This window comes from Monodelphis domestica, chromosome 4, assembly GCF_027887165.1.
Source record: "Monodelphis domestica isolate mMonDom1 chromosome 4, mMonDom1.pri, whole genome shotgun sequence".
Classification (NCBI taxonomy): Eukaryota; Metazoa; Chordata; class Mammalia; order Didelphimorphia; family Didelphidae; genus Monodelphis; species Monodelphis domestica.
This window is the reverse complement of record NC_077230.1, coordinates 444,980,704-445,003,438: the sequence shown is the minus strand read 5'-3', so window position 1 is coordinate 445,003,438 and position 22,735 is coordinate 444,980,704. Positions and strand designations below refer to the sequence as shown.

The window sequence follows — 22,735 nt, the reverse complement described above, 5'->3', positions numbered from 1 at the left end:
AACCAGATTTGTCACTTCATCCATAAACATGGTCATTTTGGCACCCAAGGCATTGTAGACTCTGTTAAAAGAGTACAGATAGCGGGGGCAGCTGGGTAGCTCAGTGGATTGAGAGCTAGCCCTAGAGACGGGAGGTCCTAGGTTCAAATCTGGCCTCAGACACTTCCCAGCTGTGTGACCCTGGGCAAGTCACTTGACCCCCATTGCCTAGCCCTTACCACTCTTCTGCCTTGGAGCCAATACACAGTATTGACTCCAAGACAGAAGGTAAGGGTTTAAAAAAAAAAAAGAGTATAGATAGCAACTGGAATAAGTACAATTGCCTCCAAAGTATGTATAACTTGTCCTACATGCCAGGCCTTTAATCAACACGTCTTTTGAGGAAAAGCCTTCGGTGGACGTCCCCTCACTTACACACCGTTTGAGCACTGACAAATTGATTTCATCTCTATGCCAAAAGCTGGACGATATAAATTTTGTCTGGTCACAGTCAATCAACTGACCAGGTGGCCTGGAGTGTTTCCTACTGCTCATGCCACATCAGCTTTTGTTGCCAAAGTCCTTTTGAAAGAAATTATTCCTCGTTTTGGCCTGCCAAAACATACGGAGTTGGATAAAAAAACTCATTTTACTGACTTTGGCTTATCTCAAATTTATTCATGTCTGGGAATAACTCCCAAATTTCATATACTATATATCATCCCCAGAGTCTAGCCAAGTTGAAAAAATGAATAAAGAACTTAAAACCACGACTGGCAAATTGTGCAAGGAGACTCATTTAAAGTGGCCCTGACAATTTTCAGTTAAAGAAATCAAAACTATTAACAAGCACATGAAAACGTGTTCTAAATCTCTTATAATCAGAGAGATGCAAATACAAACAACTCTGAGGTATCACCTCACACCTAACAGATTGGCTAGCATGACAGCAAAGGAAAGTAATGAATGCTGGAGGGGATGTGGAAAATTTGGGGCATTAATGCGTTGCTGGTGGAATTGTGAATTGACCCAACCATTCTGCAGGGGAATTTGGAACTATGCCCAAAGGGCGATAAAAGACTGTCTGCCCTTTGATCCAGCCATAGCACTGCTGGGTTTATACCCCAAAGAGATAATAAGGAAAAAGACTTGTACAAGAATATTCATAGGAGGCAGCTGGGTAGCTCAGTGGATTGAGAGACAGGCCTAGAGACAGGAGGTCCTAGGTTCAAATCTGGCCTCAGATACTTCCCAGCTGTGTGACCCTGGGCAAGTCACTTGACCCCCATTGCCTAGCCCTTACCACTCTTCTGCCTTGGAGCCAATGCACAGTATTGACTCCAAGACGGAAGGTAACGGTTTATTTAAAAAAAAAAAAAAAGAATATTCATAGATGCGCTCTTTGTGGTGGCAAAAAATTGGAAAATGAGGGTATGCCCTTCAATTGGGAAATGGCTGAACAAATTGTGGTATCTGTTAGTGATGGAATGCTATTGTACTCAAAGGAATAATAAACTGGAGGAATTCCGTGTGAACTGGAATGTCTTCTAGGAATTGATGCAAAGTGAAAGCAGCAGAACCAGGAGAACATTGTACACAGAGACTGATACACTATGGTACAATCGAATATAATGTACTTCTCCATTAGTGGCAATGCAGTGATCCTAAACAACCCGGAGGGATCTAGGAGAAAGAATATTCAGAGGAAAAACTGTGGGAGTAGAAACACAGAAGAAAAACAACTGCTTGATTACATGGGTTGAGGGGATATGATTGGGGATATAGACTCTAAATGAACATCCTAGTGCAAACATCAACAACATGGAAATAGGTTCTGGTCAAGGACACATGTAATACCCAGTGGAACTGCACATCCATTATGGATAGGGTGGGGGTAGAGAAGGAACGGAAAGAATATGATTTTTGTAACCAGGGAATAATGTTCTAAATTGACTAAAAAAAATAAAAAATAAATAAAATAAAATAAAGTGGCCCGGAAATTCTACCTCTGGCCCTTTTTTTATCTCAGAAGCTGACCCAGACCATTTGAGATTCTATTTGGGCATCCACCTATCCAGGCACAATCATTTACCCTTTGCCTATACTTCATTGTTAGGAGGGGATACAACCTACATATATCAGACAATTACAAACAAAATTGTGAGAACTCCATGACTTTGGAGCTGCTGTTCAAGCAGGCCCAATAGATTTCTCGCTTCATGATTTAAACCCAGGTGATAGTGTGTACATAAAGAATTTCAAACGTACTGAATCAACTCAACCTGCTTATGATGGACCATTCCAGATCCTACTAACTACACCAAGAGCGATAAAAATTGGAGAACTCATAGATTCATTGTAGCCATGTAAAACGAGTACCTTCTATTGATGTTAAGTAGTTGCTTATACTGATTGTACTTGACTAATAATTGTGATATGACTTTTTTATAGCTGGATTTGTACTATTTTGTTGCACTTTATTTGGTTGATCCTTGTATTCACACAAACTGCCTTGTAGGGTAACACATATAATACCTCAAAGAAGAAAATCTGTATTAGTGACCTATAGTAACCTCATGTACCTTTTGTAATATTTTGTGCCTTTTCTAAATTTTTTTTGTATTTTCTTGAATGTATTATTGCTTTAATTCCCTCTTTTGTACTCACATTGTTTTATCTACCTCATTTGTACTCACACTGCAGATTATAAGTCAGAGGAAATGAATCTTATTTTTTGAAAACTAGCCTCTATATTTTACTACTATAATTGTAAAATTTTACACAATTTTATATTTTGTTTTCTTCCTACATGTGTCATACAGTATTTGATTTTTTCTTTTCTCATTTTTTGCCTTTGAAACACACGTCACTATTATTGAAAAGATTTTAACTGTTTTACTTTCTGCAATAGCATAAGATAAGATATTCATTTACCTAACATACAAAAACATACCCAAAAAGCTTTAGACTATGGCAACCTGCCGCTAGTTATTTAACTATTATGAGACTTTTGCACGATGACTATGTCTAATCCAAGGAGAAATGGACCACAAAGGAGCACAGAACTTGACCTTCAAAGTGCCAAATGAGCACAAAAAAAGGTAAAAGAAACCAAATCAATCCTATTGGGATTGATAACATTATACACACACACAAAAAAGCACAATGACTTGATCATGTGTGAGACTCAAGGTTGTGGCTGTTTAATGTGTGTTAAATAAATGCATAACTTCCTTGTACCACACTCTATATCAAGAACATAACATCTATTGTTCTGGCTCATTATCTTGGAAAGTGAAGAGTTGAACCTGGGAATTCTATTTCCCATTTGTCTTGAGATCTAGTCCTTTTTCTATTTTCTTTCATGATGTGGCAACTTACTGTAGTCTGGGCTGCTATATTATGTTAGTGAGAGATTGTTCTTGCATGGTTATGGGACATGGACTGCTACCATAACCTGTTGTGAATTGTGAAATTTTATCTTTTTTTCCTCTCTTACCAGAATTTTTTCAAGTTTTCTTTTTATATTTCACTCAGAGTTGATTTTTAAAATTTCTTTGGATTCTTTGATGTTTTTGATACTTGATTCATATGCCTTATGACTCGACCATCTATCCCTGTGTAATTCCTACATGCATCCTCATATCCTCCTCAGGGGACATATATTATTTTCCTGGGGGGGGGGGGGGGACGGACGGACGGACTATGTTATTATTGTAGACTTTGACTTGAATTTGAGCCTAATTTAGAACAAGAAACTACCTCCCATAATCTAGAAGGTGCCGTGAAGATGCCTGCAGAGACCACACACGTACCAGAAGATCCAGAGTGAACTTTGAGATATGGAGAATTTGAAGGGGGTGGGATGGGGGGTTGAAATGCTTTTGTTTTGAATGTACACTCTAATGTCAAAGGGAGTCACCCCCTAATTGGCTTTTTGTCAATGCACCTATTATTGGTTTTGTTCCTTTTCCCTTTTATTTTCTTCTTATCCCCAAATAATTATGATTTCCCTTTAAAAACTGTAATATTTGCATATACCTCTAGTTCAAGTTATAAGTTAGTTAAGTTTTCATGATCCATTGGGGAGACTGGTCTCCCAGAGGATCATAGGGGATAATGTATTGCTTGGAACCTTGAACCCTGGGGACTGGATTACCCACAATTTCCTTTTCCCTTTCATGTACGTGTGTCATTCTGTTGATTTCGTATTTAGTTTCGGTTTTGCATGGGCACGCTCTCTCTGGACCCACATGGAGGAGAGAGGAGCGCTCTTGAGGTTTTGGGTTTTTTTGCTGGCCTTACTCCCTCATACTTCTACTTTAATATTTAATAAATATTATTAAATATAATACTTGAAGTATTAAATATTAATTTTAATCTTGACAACCATCATAATCAGTGGAGGGAATCTTTATTTTTACATCAGGAAACCTCCATTTTTATAGTCCTCAGAAATAGACCCTTTCTGCCTACCTTTAAACTTATTTACCGCAAGAGGCTCACCTTACTCTGACCCTTTTTCATTCTGTGACTCTAGAATTTTAGAAGCACTCTTTTAAAGGTTTATTTGAGATTCTGAGGGTGGTCTGCTTTCCTGGCACTGCCTCCCCCATGAATACTTCTTAACAAGAAATCCTTTTTAAAGACCAGATTCATCCCAAATGGGAAGGGGCTGCCCTGGCAGATAGTGTCCCCTTCAATGGCCAAATGCAAGGAAAATTTGCCTTGGTATTAACAGAGAATTTGCATACAAAATTCAGGTCTAATTAGAAGGTTGACTAGATGACTTTTGTGATTAGTTTCAGGAATGTAAATCTATAACCCTGTTTTAAGTTTTCACCTGAAGCTACCTGAAATAGAAGAGAGAAAATTTCAGGAAGAAAGGAAAGTCCCAGATTCCCATCACAGAATTAAAAAAATTTTTTTAAATGAAAACCAAGCAGGATAAGAACCCTTTGCAGAGATCAGCAGTTTTGCTTTTTTAATCATTGACAAAGGCCTAAAATCCTGCTCCTTTGGCATAAAATGAAGACATTCCCTCAATGGCAGTTAACTCAGGAAATGTTCCTTACCCAAAGAAAGTAGATTCTGCACACTCTCCAGCATGACTTCCCTGTACAGCTCTTTCTGAGAAGGGTCCAAAAGGCACCACTCCTCCTGGGTGAAGTCCACAGCCATATCCTTGAATGTTATTGACCCCTAAACCAGCAAAAATCACAAGATTTAGAGCCGAGCTTACAGAATTCATCCAATCCAGTCCTCATCAACTAACTTGAAGAAAGTGAGGCACACAAGGGACTCACCCCAAACTCTTCACCTAGAAGAGTGCCAGAGTTAGCTCTGGAGACCAGTCATCTAGAGCCCAATGGAATACTGACAAAGGCATTTTGTGTCTGAAGTGAGAATCATGTTGGAAGAGTAACGACTGTAGAAAAGTCTTACTCTGAGATCCTTTCCCCTATGGAATTAGAGAGGATATGGGCTCTCTGAAGGAGGTAGGAGATTCTGTGGAGAAGAGAGAAGGTGATCTGAAATCCCTCCTTATCACAAATGTCAGAATTCATCTAGTAAGAAGATTTTTTTTCAGTTTGTGAGAAGGTAGCAGGTATTACATATTCTGAGGAAAAAATATTACCAATGATTAATAAGGAGAAAACAACAAAAAGGAATTCTCTACTTAGTTTCCTAATAAGCTGACCCTTATCTAGCTGAAAGCATAAAGAGAATTCCATAGATTTATATGAGATCAGACTCTGATCTAGCTAAGTGAAGAAGTCTTTCCTTGTTATATTGAAAATATATACAGTGTGACAAGAAACTGGGTATGATGTGCCAAAATATCCTCTTTTTGTTTTAGGATGAGTATCATTTCTTACTAGAAAATAATCAATCATTGTATATTTAATTACAGAAGAGTAAGTGTGATAAGGAAAGGAGTGAGTATTCACCTTTTAAAAAATATAACATTTGGAGGGCAGCTGGGTAGCTTAGTGGATTGAGAGCCAGGCCTAGAGATGGGAGGTCCTAGGGTCAAATCAGGCCTCAGACACTTTCTAACTGTGTGACCCTGGGCAAGTCACTCGACCCCCATTGCCTAGCCCTTACCATTCTTCTGCCTTGGAGCCAATACACAGTATTGATTCTAAGACAGAAGGTAAGGGTTTAAAAAAAAAAAAATATATATATATATATATATAAAACATTTGATTAACTGTGGTTGGGGACTGAGCTCATTCGTAAGAACAACATTCATAGTGTAATTACTGGAATTCTCAAGAGGCAAAATTTCTTCATTTTAAATTAATTTATTAATCAACTGGCCATTTAATGTGTTCAGCTGAACCTCTCCCCTGGACATCCTTTGAGATCTCAGATTCATAAATAATCATGGGGGGCGACTTAGGAAACCTCAACTCCTCCCTCATTACTTCATCACAAGAGAATAAAGTCCTTGTCCATACAAGGAAGGTGTCAGTCCAAGCTTTACCCAGTCTTACGACTGGTCCAGCACACTCTCAAAATGTCTGTGGTCCAGACTCCCTGCCCGGGGTTTGCATTACCCCCAGTGCCCAGTGGTTTAAGTTGTTACACCACCAAATGCAGGCTTCCGTAGACAAGAGACTTGCTAGATGAGTGGGGAATAGAAAATATCAAAAGATGTAACACCTTCGGTCCCTCTGTACTATAATGGGAAAAGAATAGAGATAGGATAAGATTTAAGAGAAGTGGAAGGCTGTCTTTAAGGCACATACAAGAAACTCAAGGGAAAGGATTTTAACAGGCAGAAGACAGAGGAGAAACAGTATAGAAATGACAACTTTGGGCCTCTCTCCCTCAATATCTCTTTTTTTAGTTGGCAACTGGTACAGGACAAGAACTTAGAGATTTAATGTGTGTGTGTGTGTGTGTGTGTGTGTGTGTGTGTGTGTGTGTGTGTGTGTGTGTGTTAAGCTCAGAAGCCATTTAGAATCTTTGCTAAGAGCAGAGGCGCTTCTCTGGTGGTTAGAAGCCTGAGAGCTAATTTATGAAACTGACTGTAATTGAAGAAACAGACTCCAATGGTCTGTGCTGACAGTTGCAGTGCCTTTCTCTTGCCTGCTAGGGGGCTCCATAACAAATCTCCCAGTCAGCTATCAAACAAATATTTGAAAACAATTTTCAATAGACTGCATTGCAATGATAACAGTGGAAGGTAATAATTGCTACGGCGTCCGGGAAGATTCATTTCACTCAAGAAGTTTATTTCTCCAGTGTGATTCAGCATAATGTAGTAGAGACTAATTGTTATTATACTACAATGATACCTTTTTTCTGTGTGGTAATCATGCCAGTACATACATGTTTTTTAGGGTTCCAAGCTCTATTACTAATTACATATATGACCATACATAGAGATCTGTCTTTGCTTCTCCTGATTCTTCTAGTAGGCTGCCTCTACCAATTCAAGAAGATTGTAGTGGCAATTTTTAAAAAAAACTTAAATGTTACTGGCTGGCTCATCTTAGGGAACAGTGAAATAAAGGAACTAGTTCTAACCCTGCAAGCAAAGCTTGAGCAAGTGGAAGCTCAAGGATTAGAACTTGCCAAATCAGGCAAATTAGGCAATGTATGGGAGTAACTGGAACAGGGGGTGCTAAAAAATAAGTACTTACTAAGCTAAAATTAGAGGAATCGGCTTTAGAAAACTCTCCTGCAACAATATTTCCTTTGTGAGATGCACCTTATATGTCACCTGACAAAGGAATTGTGCATACTAAATCTCATAAATATTTCACAGAAGCTGATTTGGATGCAACTAAAAAGAGAACCCCAAAATTTGACAATGAACCAGTGGGGGGGTGATAAGGGAATTTGGGAGTAACTGGGATTTTTGATCCAGATTTTCAGGATTTTGAAATTCTTATGGATGAATTATTAACTATGAGTGAAAAACGACGATTTACTGAATGAGCACATAATAATGACAATCTCAGTCCATGGTCCACTGAAAATTCTGAACTCCAGATTAATTGCACTGAAGCTTATAGATATTTAGGAAAACCGAGGGAATCTATTCTGGAAGTTATGAAAGACAATTGCAAGCACCCTGTGTGAATTTTAGATTTTCTCCACCGTGCTTAGTCTTTAGAATTTTAGCAACCAGGAACGTATACATCACCACTTAAGGAATAAGTGTGGGGGAGGGAGGTCTATGACCCACATGTGCTAGCAAGTGACAAATCAGAAACAACTGACTGACCCCTGGGCCGTCCAAATCCAACTTTAAGCCACCATTCGTACATGTGAGACACAGGAAGTGATGTAAAGAACTGTCTTTATATTTTGCATCACTTCCTGTAAGAGGTACTTGGTGGTGGAACTTGACTGTGGAAGAGCTTGAGTGTGAGACCTCAGGCTGCTTCCCTTAGAGTGTCATGTGGTGAGTGCAAGGCTTGCTTCCTTTTCCTTGGCTTTTCTGGAGGCACAAGCCTCTGAGGAGGCCCTGCCTGCATCTTGGAGGAGGCCTTGTGGCTGGAAGCTGTGCTAAATTTAATCCTCTGCCCCATCCCCTTGCTGGGACCTCTGAACTCCTGCCTGGTACCTTTCTCTTTTCCATCTCTTTCTTTCTTCCTTAATATCTTCACTCTATTGTAAACAAACCACCGTAAAATTCCATTCTGACTTGAGTATTTCATTGGGATTTAGAATTTAAATCCTTGGTGACCAATTAAAAATATATTCAGTCCAACCATAAGTTTTACCCCTAACACCTGGCACATGGTCAAAATTTGAAAGATAAAGGCAGGAGGCAGGAGAAACACCAATATTTTTCAACAGACATATTGTGAAGAGAAATGGCTAGACATTGATATTTTATCCAATGATAACATAGGCCACATTCAAAGAAAACTTGTAAAGAATTCTTGTCTCTCTGTAAGGAACTATTTTAAAAAGAATTATCCTAACTGGTATAGTATGGGCCTGGAGGAACTTAAAAGAATTGCTAACTATATTTACCAAGCAGATAAAGACAGATAGGCAGAGAGCATAAATGACTTGATTGATGACTTAAGAAAGCAAATAAAAGAAGCAAACCAAAAGCTTAAAGAAAAAGAGATAAAAGCAGTAGCAGCTTTAAGATCTTATAGACCTCCTAAAACTGACTACAATTCAAAAATAAATAGGCAAAATTCCCCTAGATGTTATTTATTTAACTATCTTGGACACATGATGAGAGAGTGTTGTTTTAGAGGTCAGTTCTAAGAGTAAGGATTTAGGGGAAACCAAGGCAATAACTTTAACAACAACAGTTAGAGACAGAATTAATATAACTATAACAGGTTTAACAACACATACCAAAGGCAAGATAGTAACTACTGTAATCATGGTTGTTGCCATGGATTCCAATAAGCTACAAATACTCTCAAGTAACAGGGGGTAATGGCCAGAAAGGCAATATGCAAAAAGGGACATGTGCATTATGTAGGTGCACTCAGGATAGCACAGTTTAAGAAACAAAAATAAAAATGGTGGGAAAGAAATACATAGGGACTATAAAAACAAGTGAGAGCAATGGAATAGAAAATGAAGAAAGGTGTGGTGTGTATAGAAAGTCTTAAACCTTCAAACAAAACTACATTACCCAAAGTTATTTTCTGTATTACCTAGAATCCTTTCCCATTTTCCCACATCCTCATGTATTGTGTGATTGTATTTAAGTGACCGTAACTCCTCTCTTTGACCTGCAATCAGGCTGAGTTCAGGTAGCTTTTTTTTTTGCTTTAGATATTATATAATGAAACTTTATAAAATATAATAGTTATTGATTATTAATTTTTAAAACCCACAGGTGAAAATAGTAAATCCTGGAAAAATAATAGAATTATTAAACCTTATCAAAATAATGATTCAGAAGTAAATGGGAGGTGGAATGTGATGGTCAGGAATTAAGAGATACAATTCTGAGATCCATCTATTTTAGCACCTATTATAACCTCACATTTACCACTGAATAACACAGAACCACGTTAAATTAAATGTGGGGGGCAAATTTGTGATTGTTTAGTTAACAAGGGTGTGAGTAAAAGCATTTTACAAACATTCCCTGAAAAACGTAAGGCTGTAGGGAGTTTGGAAGTAGTAGGAATAACTGGGAGACCACAAAGGATAAAGAAATTACAAGCTAAAATGGTATCATTGAGTCCCTTATCTGTGGAACATTCATGTTTTAATGCCAAACTCACTGATACGTAAATTAAGGGCTGCCATACAATGTACACCATCTGGAAATATTTCTTTACAATTTCCCAAAGAATCCCTGAAAAATTTTCCAATGTTATTTTTAGAGACAGTTGAGGCAGAAGGGGAAATGGGTAGTTTATCCAATCCAATCCCAGACAACATTCCAAATGGTCTATGGGCTTCATCTCCGACAGATGTAGGCTTACTAAAATAGGCACCACCAATTAAAGACTAAAGGGGGTCCTCAACCTTGTATTCCCCAATATCCTTTAAGTAAGGAGGCAACAGAGGGCATAAGACCAATCATAGAATCATTCTTAGAACAAGGCATTATACTCTCATGTATTTCAGAATTTAATGCCCCTATACTACCAATTAAAAAACCAAAAGTTGATGAAACTAGGAAACTGTATTACAGATTTGTCCAAGATTTAAGGGCTATAAATGATTATGTTATAAAATCTCATCCAATAGTACCATCACCAGCTACAATGATCTCCTCCATGCCCAGTCATGCATGATATTTCACAGTGGTAGACTTATGGTCAACCTTTTTTTCTATCCCCATACATAAGGACTCCCAAAAGATTTTCACTTTCACCTGGCAAGGATGAAGTTTCTGTTAAGAGTCTTTTGCCCCAAAAGTATTGTGAAAGCCCATCTCTCTTTTCACAAATCCTAAATAAAGATCTAGAAACTATTCATTTTAAAGACAGGAAATTAGTACATTTCATAATGACATTCTTTTAGCCTCCCTAAATTCAAAAATGTGTCTTAGAGATAGCAAATTTCTTTTATGTGAATTATATAAGCAAGGACATAAGATCTCCAAAAGCAAATTGAAATGGTGTCTACCAAGAGTAGACTACATAGGATTCATTCTATCTGGAGGTTCTAGGAGTATTTCCCAAAAACCTATAGCAAATATTAAAAAACTTAGTGCCCCAAGAACCAAAAGTCAATTAAAAGCCATACTTGGAACAACAGGCTCCTGTAGACAATGGATCCCTGAGTATAGTGAATTGACCAAATCTCTAACAAAAATCTGCAAGCTTTCACTTCACAAAGGCTATTCCAATATGAAATTGTATTACTGAGCAACGAGAACATCACCTTAAAGCGCTGCCAAATTCTTAATTCAGCTACTTTACTCCCAGATCTACCAATGTCAGGAGAACCCATGCACAACTGCCAAGATACATTAGATATAGTACAAAAGATAAGAGAAGATTTAAAAGATACCCCATTGCCTGAAGCAGATCTAGAACTCTATACTGATGGATCTTCCTATATACATAATGGAAAAAGGTTCATGGGAGCAGCTGTAGTAACACAAAATCACACATTGTGGTATGCATCCTTGCCAAAAAACATCAATGCCCAAGGAGCAAAATTGCTCACCCTGACAAAATCTCTACAGATGAGTAAAAACAAAAGAATCAATGTTCATATCAATTCAAAATATGCATTCAATATTCTACATGCTACAGGACAGATTTGGAAGCTTTTAGCAAAAGACTCATGAAAATAAAAACCGGGATATTGTAATGACAGGGAGTAGGAAAGAGAACCATTGGGGATGAATGGAATGTTGAGGATCTACAGTTGCATGAGGAAAGAATAACAGTTGGAAATGGAAAAGGGACTTCTGCGAAATGCTCCTGAGCAGGGGGTCTTGGGTACGGAGATACAGAAGGAGGAACTGTTTCTCTGGGTCATTTCAAGTCACCTGTGGAGATTTCTGTCACTAACAGAAATCCTAATATCAAAGGTTCTTGTTTAAACATTGCTGGTTCCTGTCAAGAAACCTAATTTCTTCAGACTTTCATTCCATGAACTATTGAGATACTGGACTCAAATTGATGAGCAGTGTTCTCTCCTTTTTTCTACCTCTCCCCTGCCTACAAGAAAACCTTGTACTTCAATAATTAGTTTTATTTAGAAAGAGATTTTGGGGTGACCCTGCAACCCTTATAATCCCAAACCTTTGCCCTAATCAACAATTAAATCAAACAAGAAGTCAGATAGTGAATTCAATCTTGTTTATTTACACCTAGAGAGTAAGCCCATTGGCAGACTCCATCTTGTTGCCAGTTTTCAAGAAGACATGAGGGGGAGGTTTGTGAGTGCCCCAAAGTAGCACATATCTGGATTGAGGTCCCTCATACCTCTCCTTGTAGGGAAGAGTTCCCCACCACTCTTAAGGGCTGGCACGGCCATTAAGGGGCAAGTCTTCACTGAGGGGAGATCTCCATTTTGTCTCCCTCAAGTAATTCAGGGACTCTGGGATGGTGTAGTGAGGGAAGCCATTTTCATCAACCCTTTCCTCACTGCCTTCAACCCTCATTTTTCCATCTACAGAGTGTGAGTTCCGCAAAATTACAATTGCTAATAAAAGGATACATATGGAACACACATATAAGAAAAATGGTACTGACTATAATTAAGATTCACATTAATTTTATGAAATCTTACCTAACTGGAAAGTTTTGGTTTTACAATATTCCATTTAGGTAACATCAAAAAACATATAGGTATTTACATAGTTTGAAATATTGTCAGAGAGAGAACATTTCTCTTCCAGACACATACATGTACATATTTGTAATATACTTTGTAAATAGATCTATAATATACTTTATATATAAACTTTGTACCATAGTTTATAGATAACACATAGAATAGCAAAATGTATAAAAATATAAATAGCAAAAAGGTTCTATTTGTTATATTTTGAATAGTTACAAAGTTGCAATAGTTAATTTTTTATTAGATCTGTATATATATATAGAATCATACAGGAAATCATTTGTACATAGATGTAAATATGTAAAGACTTCTGTAAATTAGCTGGGAATAGTTATAATGTTATAAAAGCTTAGATTTTGAGGATGGGAAACTTGATTTTCAGTTATCTGTAATCAGTTTTGTTTTCTGTACTAGAATAAGGTTTAGCATAGAGAAAACATTTTGCTTTGAATTGTTCAACTAAGATTTTTAGATACACTGCATAGATACACTGTTATATTAAGTTAGTTGGAATTTTCTCTTTACAGTTATGCTAGATCAGTATAAGAATTTCAGGCAAATATAGTTTTCTATATTAGAATGACTGTATTCTTTGTAAAAACTATTTTTGTAAAAGTTTTGCATTTTGCATGATGCATTTTTGGAATTTTATTACTGTACTCTTTAGCATCTGATATTTTGAATTATCTAGTATTGTTGGTTTTTTTCAATGTGTACATGTTTTTGCTTTCTGTAAAGTAGTTTACTGTAATTCTCTATTTAGACTTTTTCCCTATTGTATATCCCTAAAATAAGTTAGTGAATAGGAGTAGGAAAAATAATTAAATTTAGAATAGGACTGTTTGTATGTTATTTTCAGTAAGTATAATAAAATAAGTTTATGATAAGGGGGGTTTACATATTTACTAATGATCATGAGAAATTTTGTCTTGAACAAATTTGATCAAATGATCATAGGGAGGTAATGTAATAGGAAAAGGATAAAGATAGTTAAGAGAAGTGGAAGGCTGTCTTTAAGGCACAAACTAGGAACTCAACAGAAAGTATTTTAGCAGGCAGAAGGCAGAGAAGGAACAGTTTGGAAGTAGCAAAGGATAGAATGAGTGACTTCCTGTAGGAGAGTTGGTTGTTCCTGTCAAAAAGGGTGGAGGAAAGGTGGCTTCTCAGAGCTTAGTTACCTCTACCTGATTGTGGAGAAGGAGAAACCCCTAAATCATCTTTGGAGGTTCTCTGTTTGACTGAAAAACACCTAGAAAAGGATCTGACCAAACCTGCTGTGCTTTCCAGAAGATTTTGATCTAAAAATTCTATCAGATTGACTTTGAGGTTTTACCTCAGGGATTAGACCCCCTGGAGTAGACTTAGCCCTTTGAGAGCAATCATTTATACCTAGAATGCAAGAATGGTTTAATATTGGGAAAACCATCCACATAATTGACCATCTCAACCAAACCAATAGACATCACATGATTATATCAATAGATGCAGAAAAAGCCTTTGACAAAATACAACACCCATTCATATTGAAAACACTAGAAAGTAAAGAAATAGGTGGGACCTTCTGCAAAATAATATACAGTATATATTTAAAACCACAAGCAAGTATCATCTGCAATGAGGACAAGTTAGAAGCCTTCCAATAAAATCAGAAATGAAGCAATTAGAGAAGAAAAAGAAATTAAGGTAGGCAATGAGGAAACTAAACTATCACTCTTTGCAGATGATATGAGGTATGCTTAAAGAACACGAGAAAATCAACTAAAAAACTAGTAGAAATATTAACAACATTAGCAAAGTTGCAGGGTACAAAATAAACCCACATAAATCATCAGCATTTCTATATGTTTGCAACACAACTCAGCAGCAAGAGTGAGAAAGACAAACTCCATTTAAAAACACTCTAGAATATTTGGGAATTTATTTGCCAAGACAAACACAGGAATTATATGAACACAACTACAAAACACTTTTCACAGGATTAAAATTAGATCTAAACAACTGGACAAACATTAATTACTCATGGGTAGGACAAGTTAATATAATAAAAATAACAATCCTACCTAAATTAATTTACTTAGTGCCATATCTATCAAACTACCAAGAAACTTTTTCATAGAATTAGAAAAAATTATAATAACGTTCATCTGGAAGAACAAAAGATAAAGAATATCAAGAGAACTAATTAAAAAACTGTGAAGGATGGTAGCCTAGCAGTACCAGATCTCAAAATATGCTATGAAACAGTGATCATCAATACAATATGGTACTGGCTAAGAGAAAGAAGAATCAGTGGATCAATGGAATATACTTCAGCTAAATGACCTCAGTAAGCCAGTGTTCCATAAACATAAAGACCCCAGCTTTGGGAACAAGAACTCACTATTTGACAAAAAATGCTGGAAAAATTGGAAAACAGTGTGGGAAAAACTGGGTTGAGATCAACATGTCATTCCCTATAACAAGATAAATTCAAAATGGATAAAAGGCTTAAATATAAAGAACGGAATCATAAATAAATGGGAATTTATTCCCAAATAATAATGGGAAAGGAGGGAATTTAAAACCAAACAAGAGATAGAGGACATTACACAAAAAGTAAAATGAATAATTTTGATTATATTAAATTAAAAAGGTTTCATACAAAGAAAACCAATGCAACGAAAATTAGAAGGGAAGGCAACAATCTGATAAAAATTTTTATAACAAAACTCTCTGACACAGATCTAATTCCCCAAATATATAAGGAAATGAGTCAACTGTATAAGAAATAAAGCCATTCCCCAATTGACAAATCATCAAGGGACATGAATAGTGTGACAAGGAAATAACTTTTAAAGACTGATATATATTAATTTAAGGTTGCCAAGGAATTCAGCTATGTAATTCCTAAATGAAAACTCAAGTCAGCAGTCAATCTTTTATGGAGTTTTAATTACAAACAGGAGGAAGAAAGGAATTAGAGATAGAGAGATAGAGGGAGAGAGAAAGGGGAGAGAAGGGAATAGGGCTTAAATACCCCTTCTGTTTAGGCTGGGCCAAAAGGCCCAAGCCCTTAGATAGCTGGGGCAATGAAAGGAGATCAGTCCCTATTACTCACGTGACCAAAAATGGAGAAACAGTCTCCGGGGGCCCCCACCTTCAGCTTCCTTCAGAGCAAGCTTCTCAGAGCACACCGCAACCACTCCGACAAACTCCTCAACCACCTCCCGTCTTCAGACCCCCCTATCCTTCAGGAAACCATCCAAGTTCCCTCCCCTCAGTCCTCACATCTACCAATCACCTGTCCATCAATTTCCCTGTGCCAATGGAGGCTCTAGCTTAACCCAGGACCACCCAGAGGTCTCTGGCTTTGCACATGTCTGTTGAAGGTCATATTTTCAAATAATTAAATCTTTGATCCTTTGCTACAGCCCTTTCTAAATCCTGTTAACCTGAGTAGGGTAGAGATTGAAATAATTAAATTTTGATCTAGGCTGCAGCCCTTACTCAATCCTGTTAGGACTGAATAGGGTGGAGATTGATTCCAAGTATCTCCATTGTATCAATTCCAAAATCAATCATGACTCAAAGAAATTCCTGTTCTATGCTTAAGCATAGGTCAAAGTCCTTTCCATTGTTCAGCAAAAGGTTTCTGTCCTAAAGTAATCTTAAGAAGGTAGGAGGGGGAAACTCTCATGCCAATGGGGTTCACATTCCAATAGCCAAGACCCACTATCAATAGGGAATTTTTCAAGTATGAAATTTCCCAATGGTGAAATTTCCAACATTTATAAGTCTAAGAAATTTTGAGGTTTACAATAGGCAGTTCTCAGATGAAGAAATCAAAACTATCAATAAGAAACTGAAAAAGTGTACTAAATCTCTCATAATTAGAGAAATGCAAATCAAAGCAACTCTGTGGTACCACTTCACACGCAGTAGAGTGACCAATACAACAGTAAAGTAAAGTAATAAATGTTGGAGGGGATATGGCAAAATTGGGACATGAATGCATTGCTGGTGGAGTTGTGAATTGATCCAACCATTCTGGAAGACAATTTGGAACTATGCCCAAAGGGCTTTATTTATTTTTTTATATATTTTTTTAGTCAATTTATTCCATTATTCAAAATTATTCCTTGGTTACAAGAATCATATTCTTTCCCTCCCCCCACCCTTCCCATAGCCGATGCCCAATTCTACTGGGTATTACATGTGTCCTTGATCAGAACCTATTACAATGTTGCTGATGTTTGTACTAGGATATTCATTTAGAGTCTATATCCCCAATCATATCTCCTTGACCCATGTAATAAAGCAGTTGATTTTCTTCCGTGTTTCTACTCCCACATTTTTTCCTCTGAATGTGGATTGTATTCTTTCTCCTAGATCCCTCTGGGTTGTTCAGGATCACTGCATTGCCACTAATGGAGAAGTCCATTACATTTGATTGTACCACAGTGTATCAGTCTCTGTACAATGTTCCCCTGGATCTGCTCCTTTCACTCTGCATCAGTTCTTGGAGATGATTCCAGTTCACATTCCTCCAGTTTATTATTCCTTTGAGCACAATATTATTCCATCACCAACATTTACCACAATTTGTTCTGCTATTCCCCAATTGAAGGGCATCCCCTCATTTTCCAATTTTTTTGCCACCACAAAGAGCACAGCTACAAACATTCTTGTATATGTCTTTTTTCCTTATTATCTCTTTGGGGTACAAACCTAGCAGTGCTAGGATTGGATCAAAGGGCAGACAGTCTTTTAGCGCCCTTTGGGCAATTCACAACTCCACCAGCAATGCATTATTATCTCAACTTTGCCACATCCCCTCCACTATTCATTAATTTCCACTGCTATCATGTTAGTCAATCTACTAGGTGTGAGGTGATACCTCAGAATTGGTTTGATTTGCATCTCTCTGATTATAAGAGATTTAGAACACTTTTTCATGTGCTTATTAAGAGTTTTGATTTTTTTAACTGAAAATTACCTATTCACCTCCCTTTCCCATTTATTAATTGGAGAATGGCTTGATTTATGTAAAATTGATTTAGCTCTTTATAAATTTGAGTAATTAAACTTTGTCAGAGGTTTTTGTTATGAAGATTATTTCCCAATTTGTTGCTTCCCTTCTAATTTTGGTTGTATTTGTTTGTATAAAAACTTTTTAATTTGATGTAATCAAAATTATTTATTTTACATTTTGTGATTTTTTTCTAGCTCTTGCTTGGTTTTAAAATCTTTCTTTTCCCAAAGATCTGACATGTATACTATTCTGTGTTCACCGAATTTATTTATAGTTTCCTTCTTTATATTCAAGTTATTCATGCATTTTGAGTTTATTTTGATGTAGGGTGTGAGGTGTTGATCCAAACCTAATCTCTCCCATACTGTCTTCCAATTTTCCCGGCAGTTTTTATCAATAGTGGGTTTTGGTCACCAAAGCTGGAATCTTTGGGCTTATCATAAATTGTCTTACTGATGATTACCCCAAGTCTATTCCATTGATCTTCCTTTCTGTCTTTTAGCCAGTACCAAATTGTTTTGATGCCCACTGCTTTATAGTATAGTTTGATATCTGGAACTGCAAGGTCATCTTCCTTGGGAAATACACAGCTTGTAATCATAACTCTGAATGTGAATGGAATGAACTCACCCATAAAACAAAAGCGAATAGCAGAGTGGATTAGAAACCAAAACCCTACCATATGCTGTCTACAAGAAACACACATGATGAAGGTAGACACACAAAGGGTAAAATTAGGAGGATGGAGCCAACTCATCAACCGATAAAAAGAAGGCAGGAGTAGCAATCATGATATCTGACAAAGACAAAGTAAAAATAGATCTAGTCAAAAGAGATAAGGAAGGTAATTACAACCTGATAAAAGGCAGTATAGACAACGAGGAACTATCAGTACTCAACATATATGCACCAAATGGCATAGCATCCAAATTTCTAAAGGAGAAACTAGGGGAGCTCAAGGATGAAATAGATAGAAAAACTATACTAGTGGGAGACCTGAACCTTCCTCTACCAGAACTAGATAACTCAAAACAAAAAATAAATAAGAAAGAGGTAAGAGAAGTGAATGAAATCTTAGAAAAATTAGAGTTAGTAGATATGTGGAGAAAAATAAATAGGGACAAAAAGGAATTCACCTTCTTTTCAGCCGCACATGGTACATTCACAAAGATTGACCATTTCTAGGGCATAAAAAATTGCAAACAAGTGCAAAAGAGCAGAAATAATAAATGCAACCTCAGACCACAATGCAATGAAAATAATAATTAGTAAGGGTACATGGAGAGGCAAATCAAAAATTAATTGGAAATCAAGCAATGTGACTCTCCAAAATCAGTTAAAGAACAAATCATAGAAACAAATAATAATTTCATTGAAGAAAATGACAATGATGAGACATCCTTTCAAAATCTGTGGGATACAGCCAAAGCAGTACTCAGGGAGAAATTTATATCCTTGGGTTCATATATTAAGAAATTATAGAGGGCAGAGGTCAATGAATTGGGCATGTAAAGTAAAAAACTAGAAAGTGAATAAATTAAAAATCCTCAGATGAAGACTAAATTAGAGATCCTAAAAATCAAAGGAGAAATTAATAAGATTGAAAGTCAAAGAACTATTGATTTAATAAATAATAATAGAAGCTGGTACTTTGAAAAAACAAATAAAATAGACAACATACTGGTCAATATGATTTTAAAAAGGAAAGAAGAAAACCAAATTGACAAGGGAGACCTTACCTCTAATCAAAAGGAAATTAAGGCAATTATTAAAAACTATTATACCCAATTATACAACAATAAATATGGCACTCTAGGTGACAGGGATGAATATTTACAAAAATATAAATTGCCTAGACTAACAGAAGAAGAAATAGACTATCTAAACAACCCCATATCAGAAAAAGAAATCGAACAAGCCATGAAAGAACTCCCTAATAAAAAATCCCCAGGACCAGATGGATTCACAAATGAATTCTGTCAAACATTCAAAGAACAACTAATCCCAATATTACACAAACTATTTGACAGAATAAGCAAAGAAGGAGTTCTACCAAATTCCTTTTACGACCCAAAGGGCTTTAAAAGACTGCCTGCCCTTTGACCCAATCATACCACTGCTGGGTTTGTACCCCAAAGAGATAATGGAGAAAAATACCTGTACCAAAATATTTATAGCCATGCTCTTAGTGGTGGCAAAAAACTAGAAAATGAGAGGGTGTCCATTGATTGGGGAATGTCTGAATAAATTGTGGTATGTGATGGTGATGGAATACTATAGTACTGAAAGGAATAATGAACTGCAGGATTTCTATAGGAACTGGAAAGACCTCCAGGAACTGATGCAGAGTGAAAGGAGCAGAACAAGGAGAACAATGTACACAGAGACTGATACACTGTGGCAAAATCAAATGTAATGGACTTCTCTACTAGCAGCAATGCAATGATCCAGGATAATTCTGAGGGACTTAAGAGAAAGAACGTTCTTCACATCCAGAGAAAGAACTGTAGGAGTAGACACAGGGAAGAAAAACAACTGCTTGATCACATGGGTTGATGGGGATATGATTGGGGATGTAGACTCTAAATGATCACCCTAGTGCAAATATCGATTATATGGAAATGAGTCTTGATCAATAACACATGTAAAAACCAGTGGAATTGCGCTTTGGCTAGAGGGTGGGGGGTGAGAGGAGGGGAAGGAAAGAATATAAATTATGTAACCATGGAAAAATTCTCTTAATTAAATAAAATTTTAAAAAATAAATGAGCACTCTGTAACAAATATTAATAATATGGGAATGGATTTTGAGCAATGATACATGTAAAACCCAGTGTAATTGCTGATTGGCTCAGGGAGGGGGGAAAAAGGGGTAGGAAAAGAACATGAATCATGGAACCATGGATAAAATATTCTAAATCAATAAAATTTAAAAAATAGAAAAATAAAAATGAATTAAATAAATAGAAGAAATAGAAAAATAAAACAATAAAAACAATATAAAAAATTAAGTTATAGAATATAAAATAAATTAGCATTAAAGCTTATGTAGTATGCAATGAATATAAAATATAAGCAAATGAAACAAAACTATTAAAATTTTAAAAGAGACTGCATGTCCTTTGATCCAGCAATACTACGAATAGATTTGTATCCCAAAGAGATAATAATGAAAAATATTTGCACAAAAATATTTATATCTGTGCTTTGTGGTGGCAAAAAATTTGAAAATGAGGGAGTGTCCACTGATTGGGCAGTGGCTTAATAAAACCGTCGTATCTGATGGTGATGGAATATTTTTGTGGAGTAAGGAATGATGAACTGGAGGATTTCTATGTGAACTACCAAGAACTAACATAGAGTGAAATGAGCAGAACCAGGAGAGCATTGTACACAGTAGCTGAAACAATGAGGGTTGACCAAATGTAATCAACTTTGCTACTAATACCAGTGTAATGATCCGGGGCAATCCTATGGTTATCCACATTCAGAGAAAGAACTGTAGAATTAGAAAAGCGGAAGAAAAATATATGATTTATCACATGGTTTATGGGTATATGATTGAGGGGGTTTGTTTTAAAAGATCACTCTATTACAAATATGAGTAATATGGAAATAGATTTTGAGCAATAATACATGGATAACCCAGTGGAATTGTTTGTCAGTTCCAGGAGTGGGATGGGAAAAAAGGAATCATGTAACCATGGAAAAAATATTCTAAATACATTCTTTGAAAAGTAAAAAAAAAAATAAAGGAACCAAAATGAAAAATATTGAGAAAGCTACAGGTTGGATAATCCTGTTAGGTTCAAGATAAATGATTTGAATAGGAAAAGGAAAGACCTAGTTTCCATATGTTAAGTACACTCTAAGTTCCTGATAGTTTAATAATATTTGAAAAGCAGATCTTTTACCCTCACCTAGAACTTCCATCCTTTTTCTTCTGCTGAAAACATACCTTTTCCTCTCTGTGCTGTCACCTGATCTCACCCCAAACTTCTTCCAAAGTCTCCATGGCAGGCCTGACTGACCTGGCCAAACCTGAGGTCCTGGAGGTCAAGAGCAGAGACTGTCCCTGGGCCATGCCTGGAATGGTGGGACACACCGGCATCCCTCTCTGATGGAGTGTGTCACACTGGAGGGTGGAAGAATAAATGACTGTACTTGGGCCTGTCTGTCTGGAACTTGGGCTGACTCATCCAGGCAGGGGCTACAGAGGCCCTGGAAAACCCTCAGAACATAGTTGGAGGTTGTGGGTGACCTTTGAGGTCACACTGACAGAACCCCTGGAGGCTGGGAAAGACACAGGTCTTAGTTCTCCTGGATTCCAGCTAGGGGGAGCTTGGCCAGGGCTGGGGATGGACTATACTCACCTGGGAAGGGGGCCTCTGGGTGCTGGGGGCCATTCCCTCAGACTCCAGGGTCTCTGCTTGGCCCAGACTGTGGTCCCTCAGGAGGTCCTCTTTGTGCACCTGTTGGGGATTAATGAGGGGGAGGGCTCAGAGGGGCTCCCAGGGCCCTTCCCGCCCCCCGCCCAGACTCTCCCCACAGGAGGGGGCAGTGAGCCTCGGGTTTGGAAAGGACCTTGGACTGGCCAGGAAGAAGCCTCCCCACCCCCTCTGCTGCTCTCTTTGGCTTCACTCTATTCAGAAACTGCATTGGGTGCACAGAGTGGATTAAGGGAGACTCCTGGGAGAGGTTATGGGAAATAGTGGGGAGGAAGACGTTGGACAAGAAGAGGGGGGGGGGGGTTGTGTTGGCATTTGTTCTGTGCCAAAGATCGGGGCTCCTTCCACGGCATGTGGGTTCCAGCATCCCTCTCCCCACTCCAAACAGGCTCATATTGGCTGCTTCTCCCCTTGGAATTTTGGGGAAGGGCCTGGCCTAGCCCCGCCCCCAGCGTGAGGGGGTTTGTAAGGTGGGGGCCCATTCTCTCTTCCGGGGAAGGGAAAACCCCTCCATGGCTCCGGGTGCACACAGAGCTGCCCCCCG

General features: G+C 37.4%; 1 protein-coding gene across 1 annotated transcript in view; it reads right to left on the bottom strand.

The window, feature by feature from the left end:
• LOC100619803 (zinc finger protein 420-like) overlaps window positions 1-22,735 on the bottom strand; it is a 121,181-nt gene that overhangs the window by 76,959 nt on the left and 21,487 nt on the right. Inside the window, exons 2-3 of the mRNA XM_056825815.1 lie at window positions 22,117-22,215; window positions 5,055-5,181 (exon numbers count right to left, since the gene is read on the bottom strand). Of these exons, the coding sequence (XP_056681793.1) occupies window positions 5,055-5,181; window positions 22,117-22,149 (160 nt within the window). The 5' untranslated portion in view covers window positions 22,150-22,215. The remainder of the gene's footprint in view (window positions 1-5,054; window positions 5,182-22,116; window positions 22,216-22,735) is intronic.